Source organism: Babesia bigemina (genome assembly GCF_000981445.1).
Source record: "Babesia bigemina genome assembly Bbig001, chromosome : I".
Lineage (NCBI taxonomy): Eukaryota > Apicomplexa > Aconoidasida > Piroplasmida > Babesiidae > Babesia > Babesia bigemina.
Window position 1 is genome coordinate 1,713,619 of NC_027216.1, and position 18,340 is coordinate 1,731,958.

Here is an 18,340-nt window from a genome sequence, read left to right on the forward strand (position 1 = left end):
ATGACGCGTTAGCATTAAAACGTAGTGTTGCTTAATGCCGCATTAGCTGCGATTGTGGCCTGGTAGGGCTACTTATACGAATTTTTCCATTTTTTTGTACAGCTCCCTGTCCTGCGTCTTCAGTAGGTGGAAGAATATCCCCCCTGTGGTGCGCTTTTCGTTGGAGTCTGTCTTGGTCATGCCTGCACAGATGTGTTGAAACTGAATGACCACCTACCTCCGGCGTTTTGTATCTCCCTCGCCTGGTTGGCGATTGCCATGACGCCGCTCAACGGGTGGAGCCGCAGGAGGTTGTGTAGTTTCGCTGCGACGATAAAGGTCTTTTCGTCCAGCATCTTCATGATCGCATGGACCACTCGGTCCATGTGCATATCCGACTTGATGCTGAATTTGCTCGTGACGTACGGCGTGGAGTGGACAAGGAGGTTGAGCCCGTGAGGCGCCTTTTTATAGGGCACGTGGGTCCTCTGCGAAGGGTAGCTGATTCGGGCAGCGGCCTCACTTACCTCCATGTTCTCCACCTTCAAATACTTGAAACACTCCACCCTTTTGACGAAGTGCGCGTGTATGCACTGTGCAGGCATGTGCAGCTGCATCGTGCGACCTACCCTGGTTTTTCGTCGGTAGTGGTACGCGGAGATGATCACCAGCGGGAAGCCGCCCATGTCTGCGAGCTTCACCAGCTCGTACACGCACTGCGACCGCGGCAGGTAGAAGGTGGCAATATCAGTGAACTTCGCCACGCTTTTCATTACGCGCTCGACATCGAAATTCGGCTGCAGCGTGTACACCTTGTCGTTGCTGGAGCCGGCGTAATTTTTCCCGCCCCAGGGCGGCGATGTGTGGACACAGTCGAAGTGTTGCGATTCGGTGAAATGTTGCTGTATCCCCAACTCGTGCGCCTTTTTCATCGGGTCCTCCGCGAACTGTTCGATGAAGTCGAAAAGGTCGCCCTGCACGACACAGGCATGGTCGACGCCGTATGCTCGCAGGTTGTTCTTGCATATTTCAACCCGCTGAGGGTTCATTTCCACCCCTACAACGAGGTCGCTGTCCTCGCCGAAGTGGACACTGTTGCCCCCAATGCCCGCCGCAAGGTCCAGGATTCTCACGCGCGACGACTGCACATGGTCGCCGTTTGCGTTGACGATGTCGTTGTCCGGGGAGTCCTCCGGTGGCTTCTCAGTGTTCAGCAGCTCCTTGATCTCTCTTGATACCTCGATGGACTCCGCAGCCCAGGAGGCATCCACGTACGCATCCTCGTCGTACTGCAGGTCGTTCGACTGTCGCCAGAATATGGCGCTCCGGCATATATCTTCCCACGCATCGTCATCTTCCGCAGCGCCCTTCTGCTGGTTGGCTGGGTTGACATAACTGAGGTGCTTCTCAATGACGTGCAGGAAGGCAGAAGACACCCTGCCGTCCGCATCGGCTCCCGACGCCAAGTAGAGCACGCCCGGGGTCAGTGCGTCCGCTCGAATGCTGAAGATGCCGCGAGGCGGCGGGACTTGATCGTGGCGCTCCTTCGGGGAGGCCGATCCCTCCGTCATTGCCAGTATCCTGCGAGCAGCGCCTTCTTTAATTAGTAGCAGGTAAAGATAAGGCGCGCAAACGCGTAAAACGGCAATTCAACAGCATTTTGCGGGCTAAATGGGCCAACCTAGACCCCACCGGTGTATAGGTGGAATCCCGAGCCAGGCAGCCTTAAATGACAAATTCTAAAACTATTACTTGGGAAATTTCAGCTTGTGCTGGTAACTCCCGTTAGAGGAGTTGTATTGCACAGCTTTGTGCGCCTTGTGGGCGGTGTTGGTCACCTCGATGTCGCGCACGAACAGGCCGCTGAAGGAGAAGTTCGGCAGCACGAATTCCACCTCGATCGGCCCGATGGCAGGGTCCTGTTCGCTCACAGACCTGGCCAGCTTGCACTGGAACTCCAGTGTGTACTTCATGCCGCCGCCGGTTTTGACGAGGTGCCAGTGCATCGAGCTCCCCGCGAGGTTGAACTGGCAGTGGCCGAAGTGGTTGATGATCTCTACATTCGAGGTAGTGGCGGGCAGCGGTATCTTGAGAAAGACGTTGTTTGCAGTGACAGTCTTGGGGAACTTGGTACGTATGGTGATGTGGTAATACAGCAGATACCTGGTGGCCCTGGTGATCACCGGCTTCAAGTGGAACGGCAGTTCCCCGCTAACGTCACACCTGTACAGCATGAGCGCCGTCATCCCCTGCGGCGGCACCGCCGTTATCTGCTTGCTTCTCAGCATCCGGAGTATGTCTACCGTTTTGTGCACCTTGAAGTCTTGCATGGTGGTCGCCACCTTGGCTCCGGAGGGGAGGGGGAAATGGGACTCGTTCTTGTTTTCCACACTCGCGTACGTGATTCGCTCGTGCGAGTTCGCGAAATCCGTGTTCAGCGTGATAGCAACCTTTGGCGTCCCCGGCATTGAGCAGTCCATGGTGATGCTCCCGGTGACCTCGCTCAGCAACAACTCGCCGACGTGCGAGTAGCAGCAGTTGATGCACTCCGATATGAACAGCGTTATTTCGTTTTTGCGCGTCGTGGACGACGCAACCCGCCAGGGCACGGTGATGTTCTGCATTTGCATCTCCGGGTCGGACGTTGCCACGAGGTCCTTCTCCGAGTGGAAGACCATCTTCTGCGCCTTCATGTACTTGCCGTAGTCCACACCGTAGCCCTCCAGGTAGTGGCTGATTTTCGGCTGGTTCTTCTTGAACAGGTTGGTCGTCATGTCCTTGACCGTCCACGACCCGAGGTAGTGCATGTAGAAGTCCTGCGGGAAGCCTCCGTCGATCGCGAGGTCCACCATCTCCTGGAGGGTGGTCGCGTACCTGGTGATCTCCGCCGCGGTGACCTTCGCTTCCAACAGCGTGACGATGGAGTCGCGTATGTCGACGAGGCACTGCATGACGAGGGCGGCGTTGACGTCGCCATCGCACGACGCCACCAGGTGCAGCGCATCGAGCTTGACTCTGACATACGTGGCGAATCCAAACTGCTGAATTGGCCGGTAAGGCTTCAAGCTCCTCTGGATCATGTTCTTGGCGTACATGACAGCGTCCTGCCGGCTGCTTCCGCCCCGGAAGGCTCTGTAGAACAGCAGGCTTCCATGACAGTTACTGATGAAGACAGCCGATATCATACTTCGTCAGTCAGTACCGAGGCGATTCCCGGCGCTGCGTGGCTGCAAAACGGCTTCACCGGTGCGCAGGTTTGGCACCGGCCCGTTGCGCTGTAGCGGTGGAAGGTTGACGCCCAGTTACATTTGACGGACGCTAAAAATTGCTGCCGCGCTTTAACATTTACACCCCGCGGTTCTACGCTTATTTCGGAACGATGAGTCAGGAGCGGCGCTTCGGCAACACGTTATGCGGCATACGACACTGTGTGCAGGCGCAGCGGCTGCAGAGACACCGCATGAGGAGCCCACAGTCCTATAACTCACGTAAAACACGTGCGTATCGCTTTATCACTTGTAACGTATCAAGCATCTAACAATGTCGAGAGTACTCACCATCGGACACCGCGGCATGGGCTGCAGCATCCCCGGTACGCTGGCGCTGTACCCCGAAAATGCGCTGAGCTCCTTCCGCGAGGCCTTGCGCCTCGGCGTCCAGGGCGTCGAGCTGGACGTATTTTTGTCGTGCAATAATGAGCTTCTGGTCATCCACGGCCACCATGCGAAGGCCAGCCTGTGTCTCACGGCGCTCAGACGTGACGCCTCCTCGGGCGCGCAGCGCTTTGGCCTCGAGGAGACCGTGGAAAAATGCGACATTCGCGCGTCTGACCTGTTGCTGAGGAAGCCGTGGCGCGTGCTGAACCAGGATGAGAGCGTCGAGAGCGTGCTGGAGAAGCACCGCAGCGACGTCGACGCGTCCTTCCAGTCGTACATGGAGAAGATGGATGTGTGGGAGGGCGAATACGTGCCGACGCTGGAACAGGTCTTCCAGGAGTTCGGCGACAAGCTGATATACAACATCGAGCTCAAGGGCACCAGGCCCGAGATCGGTGAGCATGTGCTCAACCTGGTGGAGCGGTACCCGCAGATAAAGGTGATCATTTCCTCCCTGAACTGGTTGCCCCCGGAGCTCAGTCCCGACTCGCCGTACGGGGAATACGACATCGAAAGGCTGCCAAATGGCAAAGTACCGGCCGACCTCTTGCGACCCCTGATCAACAACAGGCTCGGCTTGCCCATCGGGCTGCTCTTCAACAACGAGCGCTCCGACCTGCCCAGCATTGGCCGCATTTTGGAGTGCGCCAAGACCTTCGGCGCCCAGTGGATCATTGTTGCGCACGACATCTGGAAGTCTGCGCTGCCCATCGTAGGCTGCGCGAAGACGGGTATCGAGACGCTCCACCACCTCGTCAGCGAAATGCGTAGCAACGGGCTCAAGTTGATGACCTACTTCCTGGAATCCCAGCCGGACGCCCCGGAGGACCTCAGGCTGCATGTCGAGGCCGGCGTGGATGCCATCTGCCCGAACGACATAGAAGTCGCCCTCGATATCATTAAAAAAAGCTGCACCTCCAAAAACTAATGGCACACCAAACGTGTTCCTTCCTCGTAACTTCCTGATACCGACCATATTCCAGTCCTAACTCTGATGTCACTAATCTGTAGCTTACGCCTATTGTTTACGTTTCGTGCGCCGAAGGGTCACTTATGTACGGACCCGTCTGACACTGATTGCACCCGAGTGGCACTAAAAACAGCCTGCCGTCCAACCTGTCACTCCAATAATGGCGACGGCAACCACGTCACTCAGACGCTTAGGCACATTAAATGATACAAAGTTAACAAAATTAGAATTAATGTAACGTGCTCGTGATGGCTACATTACGGTTACTGCGTTTAACAACAATATGCGATTCGCCTGCAGGGATACGGCTCCAGATCCGTGAGTGCGGCTGGAACCTGGGAGGGCGTCTAAAAGTCTTCGCGGAGATGTGCCAGGCGATTTCACAGGGCAACCACTCACACTCACTAATGGTGACGTGGCGCCAACACACGATCGCGCGAGCTATTATGCGCACCGCTGCCGCGTTCATCACGCCCCCAGCAGGTCCTTGTCGAGGTTGGTGACGAACTCGGGCCCGCCTTCCGCGCGTTTCATGGCAGCTATGGCCTCCAAGGCTATAGTGATGTACTCCAGCGAGTGCTTGGTTTCTTGGAAGTGCTGCGCGAAACGGTCGTACTTGGAGTTCACGTCGTAGTCCTGCGACATGCGGTTGTTCGACCTCGGCACCCAGTTGCCGTCGACCGACTCGTACAGTATGTTCTTCTGCAGGAAGGCCTCGAGCTCCGCGTCGTTGCTGCCGGATGGGTCCTGCATTTCGTTGGCCATGCGGTCCACGACATCCTTGATGAAGTGGGTGTAGATCTTGGTGGCCAGGGGCGACGCGAGCAGCATCTTGGTGGCCCAGAACTGCACCTTCACCTCCTCGTAAATGAGCTCCAGCGAAGTCTTGGCGTCGGACTTCTCGAAAATATCGGTCATGGCAAGCCTGCGCTTCCTCATCGCGAAATTCTCGCGCACGCGGTACAGCGCCTCGCCCATCAGGCTGCGGTGCCCGGCGCGGCCGACGATGTACTTCTCAAACTGGTAGCAGTAGTCGAAGATGTCCACCGCCACGTCGAACTGGATGGAGTAGGTCTGCTCCAGGATGAGGTTCATCATAGCCCCGGCGCACTCGGTGGCCTTCTGACGGCAGTACTCCTCAGACAGCTGGTCGATCTGTTCCTGGAAGTGCAGGCTTTCGCTGAGGCAGTACAGCGTCTGCCCGCACTCCGACTGCTGGATGCAGCGGAAGACCTCCGCCAGTGCCGCCTTGAGCACCCTGCGCAGCGCAGCGGCGGCGGCGCAGGCCGACAGCCTGGCTGCGTGCAGCAGAGCTCCGCGCACGTTCGACTGCACGAGGTCGGCGATCAGTGGCTCCCAGTCGGCGCGATCCACCACGTGGTGCACGCTTCTGAGCATCTGGTATATGACCTCGCTGGTGAAGTGGCGGTCGGGCTCCATGTGCTTGATCTGGAACTTGAGCCAGTGGCAGATGTTGGTGATCGCCAGCTGGTTGAGCAGCTGCGCCTCGGCGTGCTCGCCGCTGACCATTTCGAGAGCGCTGTTGTAGTAAGGCACCACCTTCGGGTCCTCCAGGAAGATCTCGCTACAAGTTGTGAAGTAGACGTAGCGGTTGTTCTTCACGTCCTTGTCACCCGCAGCAGGGGTGCTGGAACCCTTGTCGGCCTCCTTCCCCCCCTTATCGTTCGCTCGGCCAGATTTATCGCCCTCACGAGAGTTCCTGTCAACGTCACTCTTGGCGTTCTTTTCGTTGTCCTTGTTCGCCGCCCCCTTGATGTTGGCGTTGGCCACCTTCTCAGTCACGGAATCCACATCGACGTCGTCCGAGGAGTTGCTGTCCGCCACATCCAGGTACCTGAAGGCGATTTGTTTGCTGGCGATCTCGATTTCGCGGTAGTTGGACTTCTGCACGATGATCTCTGGCGGGAGGCGGTCGATCACGATGGGCCTCACCAGGACCCAGCCGGTGCTCGAGAGGGTCTTGTGCCACGCGTAGAGCGGCACTTGCATCTGGTCGACCGACACCGACGGCAGCGGAGTCAGCAGGCTGATCCTGCTGCGGTCGATGTTCTTGTGCAGCGAGTTTTCCTGCCCGTTGTTGATTTGGATGAACTCCACGTTGATCAGTTCGTCGGACTTGTATTCATTTGAGATGTAGTTCTCGATCCCACCGTCCGTGGAGTTGGTCTTATTCCTCCGCGGGGGCTCGATCAGCCCGAACATGTGGGCGTTGATCTTGCTGGTGAAGTACCTCACGTACCTGCCCGGTTTGACGCTGTCCATCATTGTGAGCTTCTTGTTGAAGAGCGTCTCCGTGCGCTTCGATATCTTCTCGTAGAAGTCGGGTTCGTAGAGGTCGCGCTGCGGGAAGAGGTTGAGCGCCAGTTCGTTGCCGTCCTCCAGGTTGTCCCTGAGACTGCCTCCGTAGTACTTGAGGAACTCCTCCGGCGCCACCGGCAGCTTCATGATGGTGTAATTACCGGTTATCATCTTTTGCACAACCTCGACGAACTGTCGGATGAAAAGCGAGACGGACTCCCGGATGCTCTGGGGGCTGAGACGGTTCATGCGTTGCTCCAGTGACTGCATGCTGCGCTCGAGCTCCATCTTTTTGCGCACCAGTCTGCGTTCGAGGTTGCGGAACGTCGTCGCCACTAGCGCCTGGTACCTGGTGTCCAGCGTGGTCAGGAACCCATTGATGCTGAACATCTGCAAAAGCCGGTCCACGACGGTCATGCCATCCCTGCCAACGGTGTCGTTGGTCACTTCGAACGACGTCCTGATCATGTTCTCCACCTCCTCTTGGCCTTTGGCAATTTGGCGTTTCATCTCGCGCTTGTTGGCAAGGAAGTCGCCCGACTCCTTGGCCTCTATGCTCAGCGAGAACAGCTCGAGCAGGTGCAGCGGCAGAATGTTGCCCTTGGAATCCGTGATGGTGCGCTTAAGTACGCGGTCCATCAGCTGCTCCACGGTCCTGATGTCGGTCTTTTCGTTGATGAGGAACTCGCGGGCGCGGGTACCGACGACGATGGTCTGGTGCGGAGAAAGGCCCAGCCCCGTCGGTGGAGCCGTGGTGATGAACTCCTTGAGCGACCACGGCCAGTTCGCGGGGTCGTCGGAGCTCTTTTTGACCAGGAGGTACAGGTCGTTGGGGTTGCTTTTCACGTAGTTGCGGACGACGTTCCTGGTGAATTCCGCGCCTGTTTTCGAGTCGTCCTTGATGCCAGGGAGGTCCACGAATATGGCGTTGACGCCGTTGGGCACGAACACCTCGACCTCCAACTCGTCGGCGACGATGCGTTCCCCCATGGACTGCATGTGCAAGCGCATGGCGTCCTGCACACTGCGAATGTCCATCAGCTTCCCGTTGAACAGACACCAGATGGTGCCTCCTTTCAGGCTGGCGGGGTCAATTTGCAGCTTCAGCGCGGACGCGACCTCCATTATCACCTCGAGGGGTCGCATGATGATGACCACGGGCTGCTTGGTTCCGGTGTCGGTGCTCGAGTATCCGATAGGCCCTCCCATGATGAAATCCAGCACCGTCGTCTTACCCATCGACTGCTGGCCGAACACGACCAGCCTGGGCACCTCCGCATCTAGTCCGCCGAGCTTCATGATGTGGTAGCAGTGCAGAAAGATGAGGTTAGGGTCCGACGTCGCCTGGATGAGCTTCAGGTACTCCTGCGCCCTCGCGACGGAGTCTGCCGGTATAGACGACATCTCCTCGAGCGCAACCTTTTTCGGGACCGCCATTTTAGAGTATTAGGGCGAAGAAGCGGGAGATGTGTGTCCACACACAAAAGCGCCTATGCGGGCAGCATGTGTGACAGTTGCGGACTACACCAACCACGCAAGTACAAATACAGACAAATCCAAAGCGGTACGCAAATGCGCTTTGGACACTGCGCGCGATTGTCAGCCCAGGTCGGCGCACCTCTCCCCCATACACAGTCCTTCAGTGGTCGCGCTGCCAAATGCCCGTTTGGCTTCCAAGACGGGAGCTACCGCGAATCCAACTAACAAATTACATCCCATAGGGACTGTCTACCGTCATTCGGCCGTTGAGGCGCCGTCCTCCGACGGCGACCGCGTACGACCATGAAAGGCGGCGCGCGTTTCGAGGTGTTTCGGGCGCTAGGCATTAACTACTACGGCTTCCACGTGAGGAAGAACAAGGTATACGACTACATCTCGTTCGTCGTATGCACCTCCTTGATCGGAACCTCCGTCTACCTTGGTACGCTTGCAGCTGGCGGCGACAATATCCTCAGGCTTCTCGTTCGTCTACAACTGGCGGCAGACTATGCAGCTGTTGCGGTACCACCATGCGCGTTTGGAGGTAGTGATAAGCGTTGTTTTTCGCACATTGCGGCTCAGGTGGAGAGAGCGGAGTACATTAAGCAGATCAAAGAGGCACGTGAGAAGAACATCCTGCCCCCGAGGCGCGAGATCACTGCTTCTAAGTGACCCAGTTTTGCTACCCCACCCCCTCTAATCTCGCAAACGACGTCTAAAAATAGACGCTGCACGGTGATACAGCCATCCCAGGTTCCGAAGCACCACCCTGACGATCTGCACGAACAGGCGCCGAGGTAGGTACTCCGCCACCATAAACGGGAGTGCGCCGGTTACGTTGGAAATCTCGGAATCCGGTTCCTTGGTTTGGAGCGCATCCAAAACAGTCAGCGCCACCTGGTTGCAATCGCCAGCAAAGTGGAGGAGCACCCCTGCATGTGCTCAGTCACGAGCTAGTGCAACCTACTGTATGATGCCTTCAGCAGGTCTGCGTCGTGCTCCAACCGTTGGGTTTGCGCTGTAACGCTATGTAATAAGTTGGCGAGGAGGCTGACGTTTTCCCGAGTATACACCAATCATCGCAACGCGCGAATGCGCAATCCGAACATTGTATGAATACCTTTTATAGATACATAGGTGCATGAAAATAAAAACCAATATCAGCGAAATGGACATGCTGATGCCAACTCCAGGACGCCATTCAGTGTCTCAGGGGTGTCACGCGCAAAGGGTAAAGCTTACCTGCATTTTGTCGATCCAAATCACGATTAAACAGCCTGGTGTTCTTGAGCGCCCCTGGTCTGATGATCACGGGGCGGATGTTCGTTCCCGCCAATTCGTGGCAGAGTGTTTCGTGAAAACCGCTGATGGCGAATTTGGACGCAACGTACGCCCCCTGGCCAGGAAGGGCGTGACGATCCAGAACGCTAGAGATGAACACCACCCTCGGATCGCAACCGTCCGTCGATTGGTGGAGTTGGTTAGCAAAGGCGAGCGTTACCCGCAGTGCGCCTAGCAGGTTCGTGTCCAGCACCTCCTTCCACCGGTCTACCTCCGCCAAGCGATTTTCGGGCGATTTAAATGCATCCTACGCAACATGGTGAATTGACGTAGAAAATAGATGTGCAGTTACGATTATCTAACGGTAATTTGAAGTACAGCTCTTTGAGCTGCATGACTCAGTGTTACATGTACTTCGCTGATTCCACAGCGAAAAATCATGCTGAAAAGCAGATGCAACTTAGGTTCATTACCTGCAACAAGCCGAATCGCCAAATTCCAGCGTTGTTTACGATCGCATAGAGAGGGGGGATCCTCGTTGCTGTTACGCGCCTAGTCACATCGTCGCAGAAGCTCTCAACGGCGGAAGCAGACGTGACGTCAAGGAGGAAACATGTGCCTTCCTTACATTCTATACACCCGTTTTGGACTTTCAGTTGGCAGTGGGCAGCATCGAGGTCGCCGTTTATGGCAGCGGTGGCGACCTCAGCACCTTCCTCTGTCAGACACGTCGCGAGGACGTAGTAGCCGTGCCGCGGAAGGAGGCTGCACAGCGCCAACCCGAGCCCGCTATCGCAGCCAGTAATGATTACTGAACCCTTATGCATCAACTAGTCGTGCTTAGGTGGTTCATGGCGCGTATCGGCGGCGCATTTCGCGGAAGACATGGAGTGCGGATGTGCACGACATTTCCGCCGCGTTTTCGTTATGTAAACTAATTACAGCGCAGCTTCAGGCTACCTTTGTTTGACACACTACAATGTGTAGCGTGAACAGCATAATTTTGATTTGCACAGGTTACCGTTGAGTTCCTGATGCATCGGCGTTGGTACAGGGCGCACCAAAGCGTTTTAAAAACTCAAATAAGCTTGACGTTCTGCAATTAGAGTTACTTTATGTGCGTTCGTCGCATTTGCGTCTTGTCAATGGCGTTCGGAGTTAACCGTCTGCGTGTCTAGTATTCGCCATGACCTGTATGAACATGAAGTTCAACTGCCGACACCACGTGGCTCTCCACGTGTCATTGCTGGCACACTTGCGGCTGCACCTGCCGATGCGCCACTTGATAAGCTCATTAAATGATTGCTTCACGCATCACAGCTAAATGTACTGCTACGTGTGGGAAGCGTGACTCACTCATTAATAAGCTTTAAAACACCTCTAGAGAATAATGGGTGTGCCGTCGGTGCACTGTGAAGATAAGCCACAGGGATTAAGAGTGCTTGTTGCACATTGGAAACGCTTTTTCCTCAATAGATCAAAATCCGGTATATTGAAAGACCTGGATTGCCAGTACAGGGAGGAGGAGGGCGTGCCTATCCTTAGCGCGGCGGAACAGGATAGGGTTGGCGAAGTAACTGATTCTGTCCAGCAGGGCGACGCTTTAACGCCCCAAACAGATGTGGGCAGTAATGCTGCTGGTGATGGGGATCTTAGTGTGGATGTCAAAGCTCTGAACGAAACGTTGCCGGAGGAGGGAGCGCAATGTATTGAAATGGTCGAGTTATCAAGTGAAAATACAGTAGCTACAGGTGAAGTAACATCTTTGGGGATTGATGAGGAATCAGTTGACAGCGTGGACAATGCGGGTAAGCAACTAGTAGCGTCATGCCATATAAAATCTGAAGAAGAAAATGCGCCGCCTGAGGAGGATTTGCTCGAAAGGGAATCCGTGGAAAGCTACGACTACACGCGCACAGAGGATAGTATGACGGAAGTGTCATACTGCAGTGCCGATGATACGAGCATTGAAGGCGTTGCTCGCAACGATGACAGCGGTGACTCACTAGTTTCTTCGGCATCATCTTTTGAGAGCGACTGGCAGCCGCGCAAAGTGAAAAAACGGGTTAACCCCGCTCTGCAGTCCAAGGGTTGTTTCGGGTTCACCCTTATCATTGCGCTCAGCAGACTGTTTTGGCGACTTCACCGTCGACCCGCGCGCAGAGTGCGAAGCGTAATGCGAGACAAGATAACACCCATGACCTCAGGTGTAGTTTTAAATATCGCCTCAGTTGATGAATACGAGGGGCGTCGAAGTAGGTGCCAAACCGCAAGAAAACGTCCGTATGTGCAGCATCGAAGACAGTTGGATGCCTCCACAAGTTCTGCACAGTCAGATGATTCTCGGGGCAATTGGACAAGCATATCTAACGCAGACAGCGGTGAAGTCGAAGGCAATGGGTTGCTAGCGAAGCTTATACACAAGAAAGATCAGATGAAGTACGCGTTGGAAGACTACCGCAGAAAAATCAAGCTGCTGCAGCGCCAGGTCAACCACAACAGCGGTGTCGGGCTTGCATACAATATATCTAGAAGCAGGGTCCTATACGATTTGGACGAAGCAGTCTGCTGATGCTGTTCGCAACGCCCACGTCAGTTGTAAAATGCCATGTATTAAAACCAACTTAAATTGTGTTATTAACAACAGTAGACACCTTACAGGGACGCTGCTACTGCTGCTCAAAATACTGCTGTTTGCTAAAGCAGGTTACAACCATGCGTCAAATCACGCCGGTGCTAATCCTATTTGAAATTCATTATTAACGGTAGTTCCGTAGACACTATGTGAAACGAATTTCTCGTAAGAGCCCATCCCCCATTGCATGAATATGGGTCCAGATGGCCGGCATGTTTGGGACGAAAATGGTGCGCCCATCGCAAATTATCATGTGATGCGGCCATGAACCTTTGGGGCTGCCCGTAGGTATGCATGCCATCGGGTTGATCTTGACGTAGATCATGATGTTGCCAGCAGGGGTGTGGGTCCCTTGCAACTCCAGGTGGTTGTACGCCAGTTCCAAGATTCCTGAGAACGATTTCTTCAGACTCGTTACGAAGGTGTCCAGGAGGAAGTGCGCCTCCTCCTGTGAGAGCTTGAAAGATTCACCTCCTGCCGAGTACTTCAGCTTACGGTACACGTTCTCAAGCTCCAACGTCATGTTGTACGCTCTGCGTTCTGCCGCGAAATATGCCGCTAGGTTGATCGGCTTCATGAAGTGCTCGTCCAACTTGGCGATGAAGCGCTGGCACTGCCCCACGAACCGTTTGGATAACATCGTGGACGGCATATTGGGCACTAGGCAGTAGGGGTCCTCCGGGGTGCACAGCCAGAAATACGGCGCCCACGATGGTTTTTTCGAATCCAGCATTTCGTACCTGGGCTCTTCGTTGTAAATTACCAGAGGCCGATGTTCCCAATCGTAATGGGCAACCATGTACAGAAACCTCATAAAGCCGGTGTAGCCACTCAGCGGTGGCGACAGCAGGAAATCCTGGGAGCAGAATATGAACCAGTTGAGAGTTTCACACAAGAATTCGCCATTTGGAACGATGCAACTTGCCGTGAAGGCCTTGCTGAGGCGGACGCTGGCACTGAAGCTTGGCGATTTCAAGGCTCCCACCTTGCATCGTTCAATTTGAATCGACCGGAAGTATTCTCGCACCATCTCCAATGAGCTATCGGTTGGCAACTTGTTCTCATCAGGATTGAAATTCCTGATCGATTCAATCAACGGCTGAGTTTCTCTTTGGCATAGGATTTTGATGCAGAACCTGATCCCCTGGAACTGAAGCTCCATGTCACCATTTTCCGACATGCGCGACTTGATATCGTGGTTCTTAAACAGCTCCTTCAACATTGCAATTCCAAGCGCAATCTTGACACTCAGAATGGCAGCGGGATCCTTTGGCCACTTGGTGGAGGTTTCCAACTCGACCAGCAGACGGTGACGCAGTTTCGACGGCCCGACATCTGCGTAGCCGAACTCAGGACTACAAACGAACACATTAGAGACCTTCAACGGAACGTTTTCAAGTGAACGCAGTAATCCGTTGAGTTCGTTGTAAGCGTTCATGAGTTTCGTCCGGTGCTCTGTCGCCAGGCGATTGTCAGACACCACTATGGGCAACTCCACGTACATCAGGTGACGCCTGTCACCGTCTTTAGTGTTTGGCTTGTCAAACGCAAAGGAAGTGTCACAGTCCAATATCACCGGCTTGAACTGGTCGAGGTGTAACTGGAGGATGGTGGAGAGGATCTGCACGTTCAAGTTACGGCCGGCAAGGCGTTCTAGGCTAGAACTGGCGCATGGATCCACGTCGATATCCGGAAGTATCTGGTTCCAAAGGATACATTCGCAAATGGACCCGTCTGCAAAGCTCCGAGTTTCGGTGAGGCGTTTCCAAAAGTGACGGAAATAAACACTTTCCGGCGAATTCGTCAAAGGTCCCACATCCGTCGATCGCTGCACTGATTCGTCGAAGCCAATCATTACCATTAGTGCGTTACTTTCCGACATCCTAAAGTACAGATGAGCCAGTCTGTCCTTTAGTCCATACTCCAGAATGGACCTTATCCTGGCTGCCATGTACTCTGACTCACCCAACTCCCAGATATCGAACCCTGATAATAGAGGGCATGTGTTCATTATTAACCTCACATCACTGTAACAACGTGTGTCATGCGATATGTCGAACAGTTGGCAATACAAAAAGGGGCTAGATAGATCCCTGGCAACCGTGAGTGTAGCCTTGGCTCTGGCAACGACCTCATCAAAAGTTACGACCACCTTGTGAAGCACGTTGAATGACACACTATCATCCAAATACAATTCGGGGATCGATATCGCGTTAATGACCTTCTGTTGTGCCTCCAGCAGTTTAGCGCCATCCTCGTTGCTAGCATCGTCGGAGGTTGAAACTGCCGTTGTGGAGTCATCGTCGTCAGCCGCGTGACTATTGAACGCCTTATCCCTCCCAATTATGTAGTACTTCTGTTTGAAGTCCATCGAAGCCAAAAATTTGAGCGCCGCCAGGAACAGCGGGAAGGCTTCTATTTCAGTTGGAAAACGGTTGGCAGACACCACATGGCAGAGAATCAACGCAAAAACGCAACCCGTCAGTCCGTTGTCGAATGGTAACCCAGATTGTATTGATGATTTGTCCGCTTCATCGCCTAATCCGTGTGTTTCAGTTGCGTCAGTGGAACCTCCGGAAATTGGAGAACTTGATGTTGGATCGTGCGAAACTTCAACGTTCTCTGAATCATCAACTGATGCAGCATCATCGGATTCATCCTTGACCTTACGTCGGACTCGACGTTTTTCCGCTGCTTCCAAACCCTTCGAACACCACATAGACGCTACGATATGCAATCTATCGGATGTACACCCCAAATTCGTTGCTGTTAGACCTTGGGTATGCGTCCACACCGTTAGCAAAGTTAAAGCGCCGCGCATTTTAGCATGGCTATCGAATGCAGCTCTGAGTTTAGCGTTAACACGGTTCTTGAGCAAGTCCTCCAATATGGCAGCATTGTAAGTCGGCGTCGGGCGCATATCCGATTCCGCAGGAGTCCCAGGAACTCCGGAAGGCTTCAATAGCGTAGTAGTCGATCTGACATTATTTCTTGTCGGCGCCATAGGCGCGTGCTTGAAAGTCGCCTCGTCAACGTGAGCCGAGACACGAAGGCAATACGTGGCATTCGCCACTGCCAGGAGGAAATCAATGTAAACTTTGGGTCTTCGGAAATGCAGCTCTGCCACCAAATGGCAATTTTCCAATCCCTCCAGCAGCGGGCTAGATTCACCGGCCTCCAATGCCACATGTACATCCTCGTATAGTCGACATAGCCAGGCATTTCGTTTGTTGAGATAGCGATAGTTTATGTAGTCCTTGGGGTTGAATATCGCCTGCGGCAACATTATGGAGACATCCAGGGTAGGATTTCGCCGATTAAGAAATCCAAGCGCTCCCCTGCCGACGACGTCAACACTCTCGGGAACGCCATACTCGAAGTTGGACCAGCACGCGTTGAATTCCGTCCGGAAGCAACGCCCATAGGCTGGCTTATCGATAAATTCACGAGTCAACAGCACGGTCGGAACTGTTGTTACGAAGGATCTGAAGTTTCTCAGAAGTGTAGCCAGTGGCGATTGGCCAACACTGCTACCGTCGGCGTCAAAGTCCACACACTCCCTATTTATAAGCCTATTGAGACGAGATATGGGCAACGATGTCCCGTATATGACCCCGGAATCCAGAGCTTGCTCGAGCGGCAGATGCCTATCGCCGATTAGGGGATTGCGATGACCTCCGGAGGCCTTCCGCTTACGCGGCCTTTTCTTCTCCGGCATTTTGGCGTTTAAAAATATTCCAGGACGTTCTGTATTGTGAAATCATGAAGGAAGACGTGACTAACAGCGCAGAATCACATGGTCTAAACGTTTGCAACTACAACTCAGCTAGATTCCTTGCGGCGACTACGATATCCAATTAAGAACTACATTATACTGCTGCAGGCAGTAAACAAACTTAATCATTGGGACAGTCAGCTATGTACGTTTGTACTACAAGACGTCAGTTGGACATCGACCCGATGTGTAGGACCGACATCAGATCAAAACGTCCACGATACAAACCGGCGCGGCTTTTCCGCGCCACAATTCATGCCTGAGAACACAGTGGCATTACGTTTTCGGTGGTATGGGCTCGATCATCTGGTACGGCTTGAGCATACACTGCCTGTTGACGAACTCATTCGGCCGCTCGACGGACAGACCGTAGAGGCTCTTCTCCAGCACCCGCCTGAGTGCTCGGCGCTGCATCAGCTCGTCTGCGTCGTCTGTGCTCTTGTTGCGTGTGTATTCCTCTGGCTTTTGCGACAGGTATGGAGCAAAGTGCAGGCAAAACTCCTCGAAGTTTATGCGCTTTCGCATGTACAGCCGGCGGAAGTCGTCAACCTCGCGCATCATCAGGTGCTCCTTGCGGTCGTCCGTTATGTTGAAGTAGCAGCGGGTCATGTCGTCCTTGAGGATGGCGAATTCGAGGCTCGAAAGGAACACCTCGTCGAAACTTCGCGACGCATTGCTGATTTCGAGGGGGGTGAAGTATTGCCTCAGCCGATCGCCGCAAAACAGTGCGACGGAGCCAAAGCAGCTCATGGCCGACAGGAGATTGGGCACGAACCAGTCCTGAATCCAGGCAAAGATGCGCAATTTCTCCGGGTTACACCCGCAGGCCGTTGGCTCGATAGTAGGTTGGGAGCAATACGGAAATGACATGAAGCTGCAATTGGTGTTGTCTGCCGAAGCTCTGGACGTGACACCGCTTGAAGACTTGTAAATGCGGCTGATGTCCAGTGACTCCGCGAATAACAGGGTGCCATTGTCGTCCTTCCACGCCACAGATTCGCTGGGCTTGGGCGGGGCGTAGCTGCGAAAGTGCGATTTCGAACGATCGTTCTCTGATTTTTCCAACGACCATCCGATGCTACGCATTGTCGACGGTTTGGACGGGCCAACAGCCATGGTGCTTCCCTGAGGCTGCGTTGCCGATCTGTTTGTGTCCATGGAGAACGCATCCGAATTTCTCGCACTAGCCTGATCTAGAGACGCGTCCTCCGCCTGCCTCGCGCTACAAAAAGTCGTCGAATTCACGCGATTTTTCGCAGAGGTGGTGCGAGGAATGCTTTCTGAAGTTTCGTCATTCGGCGCATCCGCCGCACCACCATCGGGCACTCCCTCTGAAAAAGTCCCTGTGTCGGTGGGCTGCGGCGTGAAGGAATCGCTGTCAGACCTGCCCAGTAGCCTGGATCGGTACAGCTCATCGACTGTGAAGACTTTCTGCACTGCCTTGGGTTCGCTGACAGTCGTTGCGGTATCGTGGCTCTCGCCAGACAGCTGACGCAGCATGCGTGGGTCGCCATGGCGGTACGCTGACGCGCTACTCGAGGTGTTGCGGTTGTTGGCGTTCGGGTCATTCTGCAGCCCAAAGTAGAGGTCGATGGCTCCCACTCGCTGGAATATCTCGTATAGCACGGCCGCCTTTCTCAGGTTGACCTCGGTGGGTGTGCGGCGATCTGCAAAATAGTTAGCTCATTGCGTTGCGTTTGATTATACAGCTCGGGCGGCGACGTTTTGACGTCACGCATCCGCGTTTTATGACGAGCTGACGTACCTACGCCGAGATGTGCATCGGCCAACTGCTGGTTGTAGTCCGCCATCTCCGTAGCCTTTTAATCGAAAAATATAAGCCGACGAATTCGGCCTGGCAGCGGTGACATACGCCGCTAATCGTTGCGGCGGTAAATCGCAGCGGAGTTAGGTGCACTGGGTGCCCAGGCGTCAGTGACAGACGCTGAGTCCTGGTACTGTGTCCATTTCTAATGCTACACAATGCAGCTGCTGAGGTTATATTCTACACATGGCGGATGTGTGCAAACAACGGCGTTATACGCCTCAATTTGGCGCGTATCTTGGCAACACTTCACAGCAACATGGCAGCCATGCTTCGCTGAACAACAGGCGCTAAACGTCGCGCTATCGAATACTTTGTTGTTCAATCGACCCCCGGGGCTAGATTTTACAGCGAAATGAGTATATTAAAAATGTTATAGGAAGCGACTTGCCTATACGCCGATGCGCTGCGTGCCGGGATG

At 54.3% G+C, this 18,340-nt stretch overlaps 8 protein-coding genes across 8 annotated transcripts; 2 read left to right on the forward strand and 6 right to left on the reverse strand.

Annotated features, from left to right (window-relative positions):
* Positions 1 to 72: 72 nt before the first annotated feature.
* On the reverse strand, positions 73 to 1,550 carry BBBOND_0107700 (S-ADENOSYLMETHIONINE-DEPEND ENT METHYLTRANSFERASE RELATED protein, putative; the record flags this gene model as incomplete). The annotated part of the gene is made up of 4 exons (XM_012911204.1): positions 73 to 182; positions 218 to 467; positions 507 to 572; positions 609 to 1,550. 4 exons carry the CDS (start codon positions 1,548 to 1,550, stop codon positions 73 to 75), a joined length of 1,368 nt encoding a protein of 455 aa, XP_012766658.1.
* Positions 1,551 to 1,727: 177 nt separating this feature from the next.
* Positions 1,728 to 3,164, reverse strand: BBBOND_0107710 (clathrin coat adaptor subunit, putative; the record flags this gene model as incomplete). Its single annotated transcript, XM_012911205.1, has 1 exon — positions 1,728 to 3,164. One exon carries the CDS (start codon positions 3,162 to 3,164, stop codon positions 1,728 to 1,730), a length of 1,437 nt encoding a protein of 478 aa, XP_012766659.1.
* A 355-nt stretch (positions 3,165 to 3,519) lies between these two features.
* Positions 3,520 to 4,563, forward strand: BBBOND_0107720 (glycerophosphoryl diester phosphodiesterase, putative; the record flags this gene model as incomplete). The annotated part of the gene is made up of 1 exon (XM_012911206.1): positions 3,520 to 4,563. The coding sequence occupies one exon, from the start codon at positions 3,520 to 3,522 to the stop codon at positions 4,561 to 4,563; it is 1,044 nt and encodes a 347-aa protein (XP_012766660.1).
* A 510-nt stretch (positions 4,564 to 5,073) lies between these two features.
* On the reverse strand, positions 5,074 to 8,361 carry BBBOND_0107730 (Dynamin-1-like protein; the record flags this gene model as incomplete). Its single annotated transcript, XM_012911207.1, has 1 exon — positions 5,074 to 8,361. The coding sequence occupies one exon, from the start codon at positions 8,359 to 8,361 to the stop codon at positions 5,074 to 5,076; it is 3,288 nt and encodes a 1,095-aa protein (XP_012766661.1).
* Positions 8,362 to 9,099: 738 nt separating this feature from the next.
* BBBOND_0107740 (SHORT-CHAIN DEHYDROGENASES/REDUCTASE FAMILY MEMBER protein, putative) lies at positions 9,100 to 10,511 on the reverse strand (the record flags this gene model as incomplete). The annotated part of the gene is made up of 4 exons (XM_012911208.1): positions 9,100 to 9,335; positions 9,371 to 9,421; positions 9,646 to 9,991; positions 10,158 to 10,511. 4 exons carry the CDS (start codon positions 10,509 to 10,511, stop codon positions 9,100 to 9,102), a joined length of 987 nt encoding a protein of 328 aa, XP_012766662.1.
* A 563-nt stretch (positions 10,512 to 11,074) lies between these two features.
* Positions 11,075 to 12,256, forward strand: BBBOND_0107750 (hypothetical protein; the record flags this gene model as incomplete). The annotated part of the gene is made up of 1 exon (XM_012911209.1): positions 11,075 to 12,256. The coding sequence occupies one exon, from the start codon at positions 11,075 to 11,077 to the stop codon at positions 12,254 to 12,256; it is 1,182 nt and encodes a 393-aa protein (XP_012766663.1).
* A 208-nt stretch (positions 12,257 to 12,464) lies between these two features.
* On the reverse strand, positions 12,465 to 16,037 carry BBBOND_0107760 (NUCLEOLAR RNA-ASSOCIATED PROTEIN, putative; the record flags this gene model as incomplete). Its single annotated transcript, XM_012911210.1, has 1 exon — positions 12,465 to 16,037. One exon carries the CDS (start codon positions 16,035 to 16,037, stop codon positions 12,465 to 12,467), a length of 3,573 nt encoding a protein of 1,190 aa, XP_012766664.1.
* Positions 16,038 to 16,370: 333 nt separating this feature from the next.
* BBBOND_0107770 (hypothetical protein, conserved) lies at positions 16,371 to 17,905 on the reverse strand (the record flags this gene model as incomplete). Its single annotated transcript, XM_012911211.1, has 2 exons — positions 16,371 to 17,761; positions 17,860 to 17,905. 2 exons carry the CDS (start codon positions 17,903 to 17,905, stop codon positions 16,371 to 16,373), a joined length of 1,437 nt encoding a protein of 478 aa, XP_012766665.1.
* Positions 17,906 to 18,340: the final 435 nt, after the last annotated feature.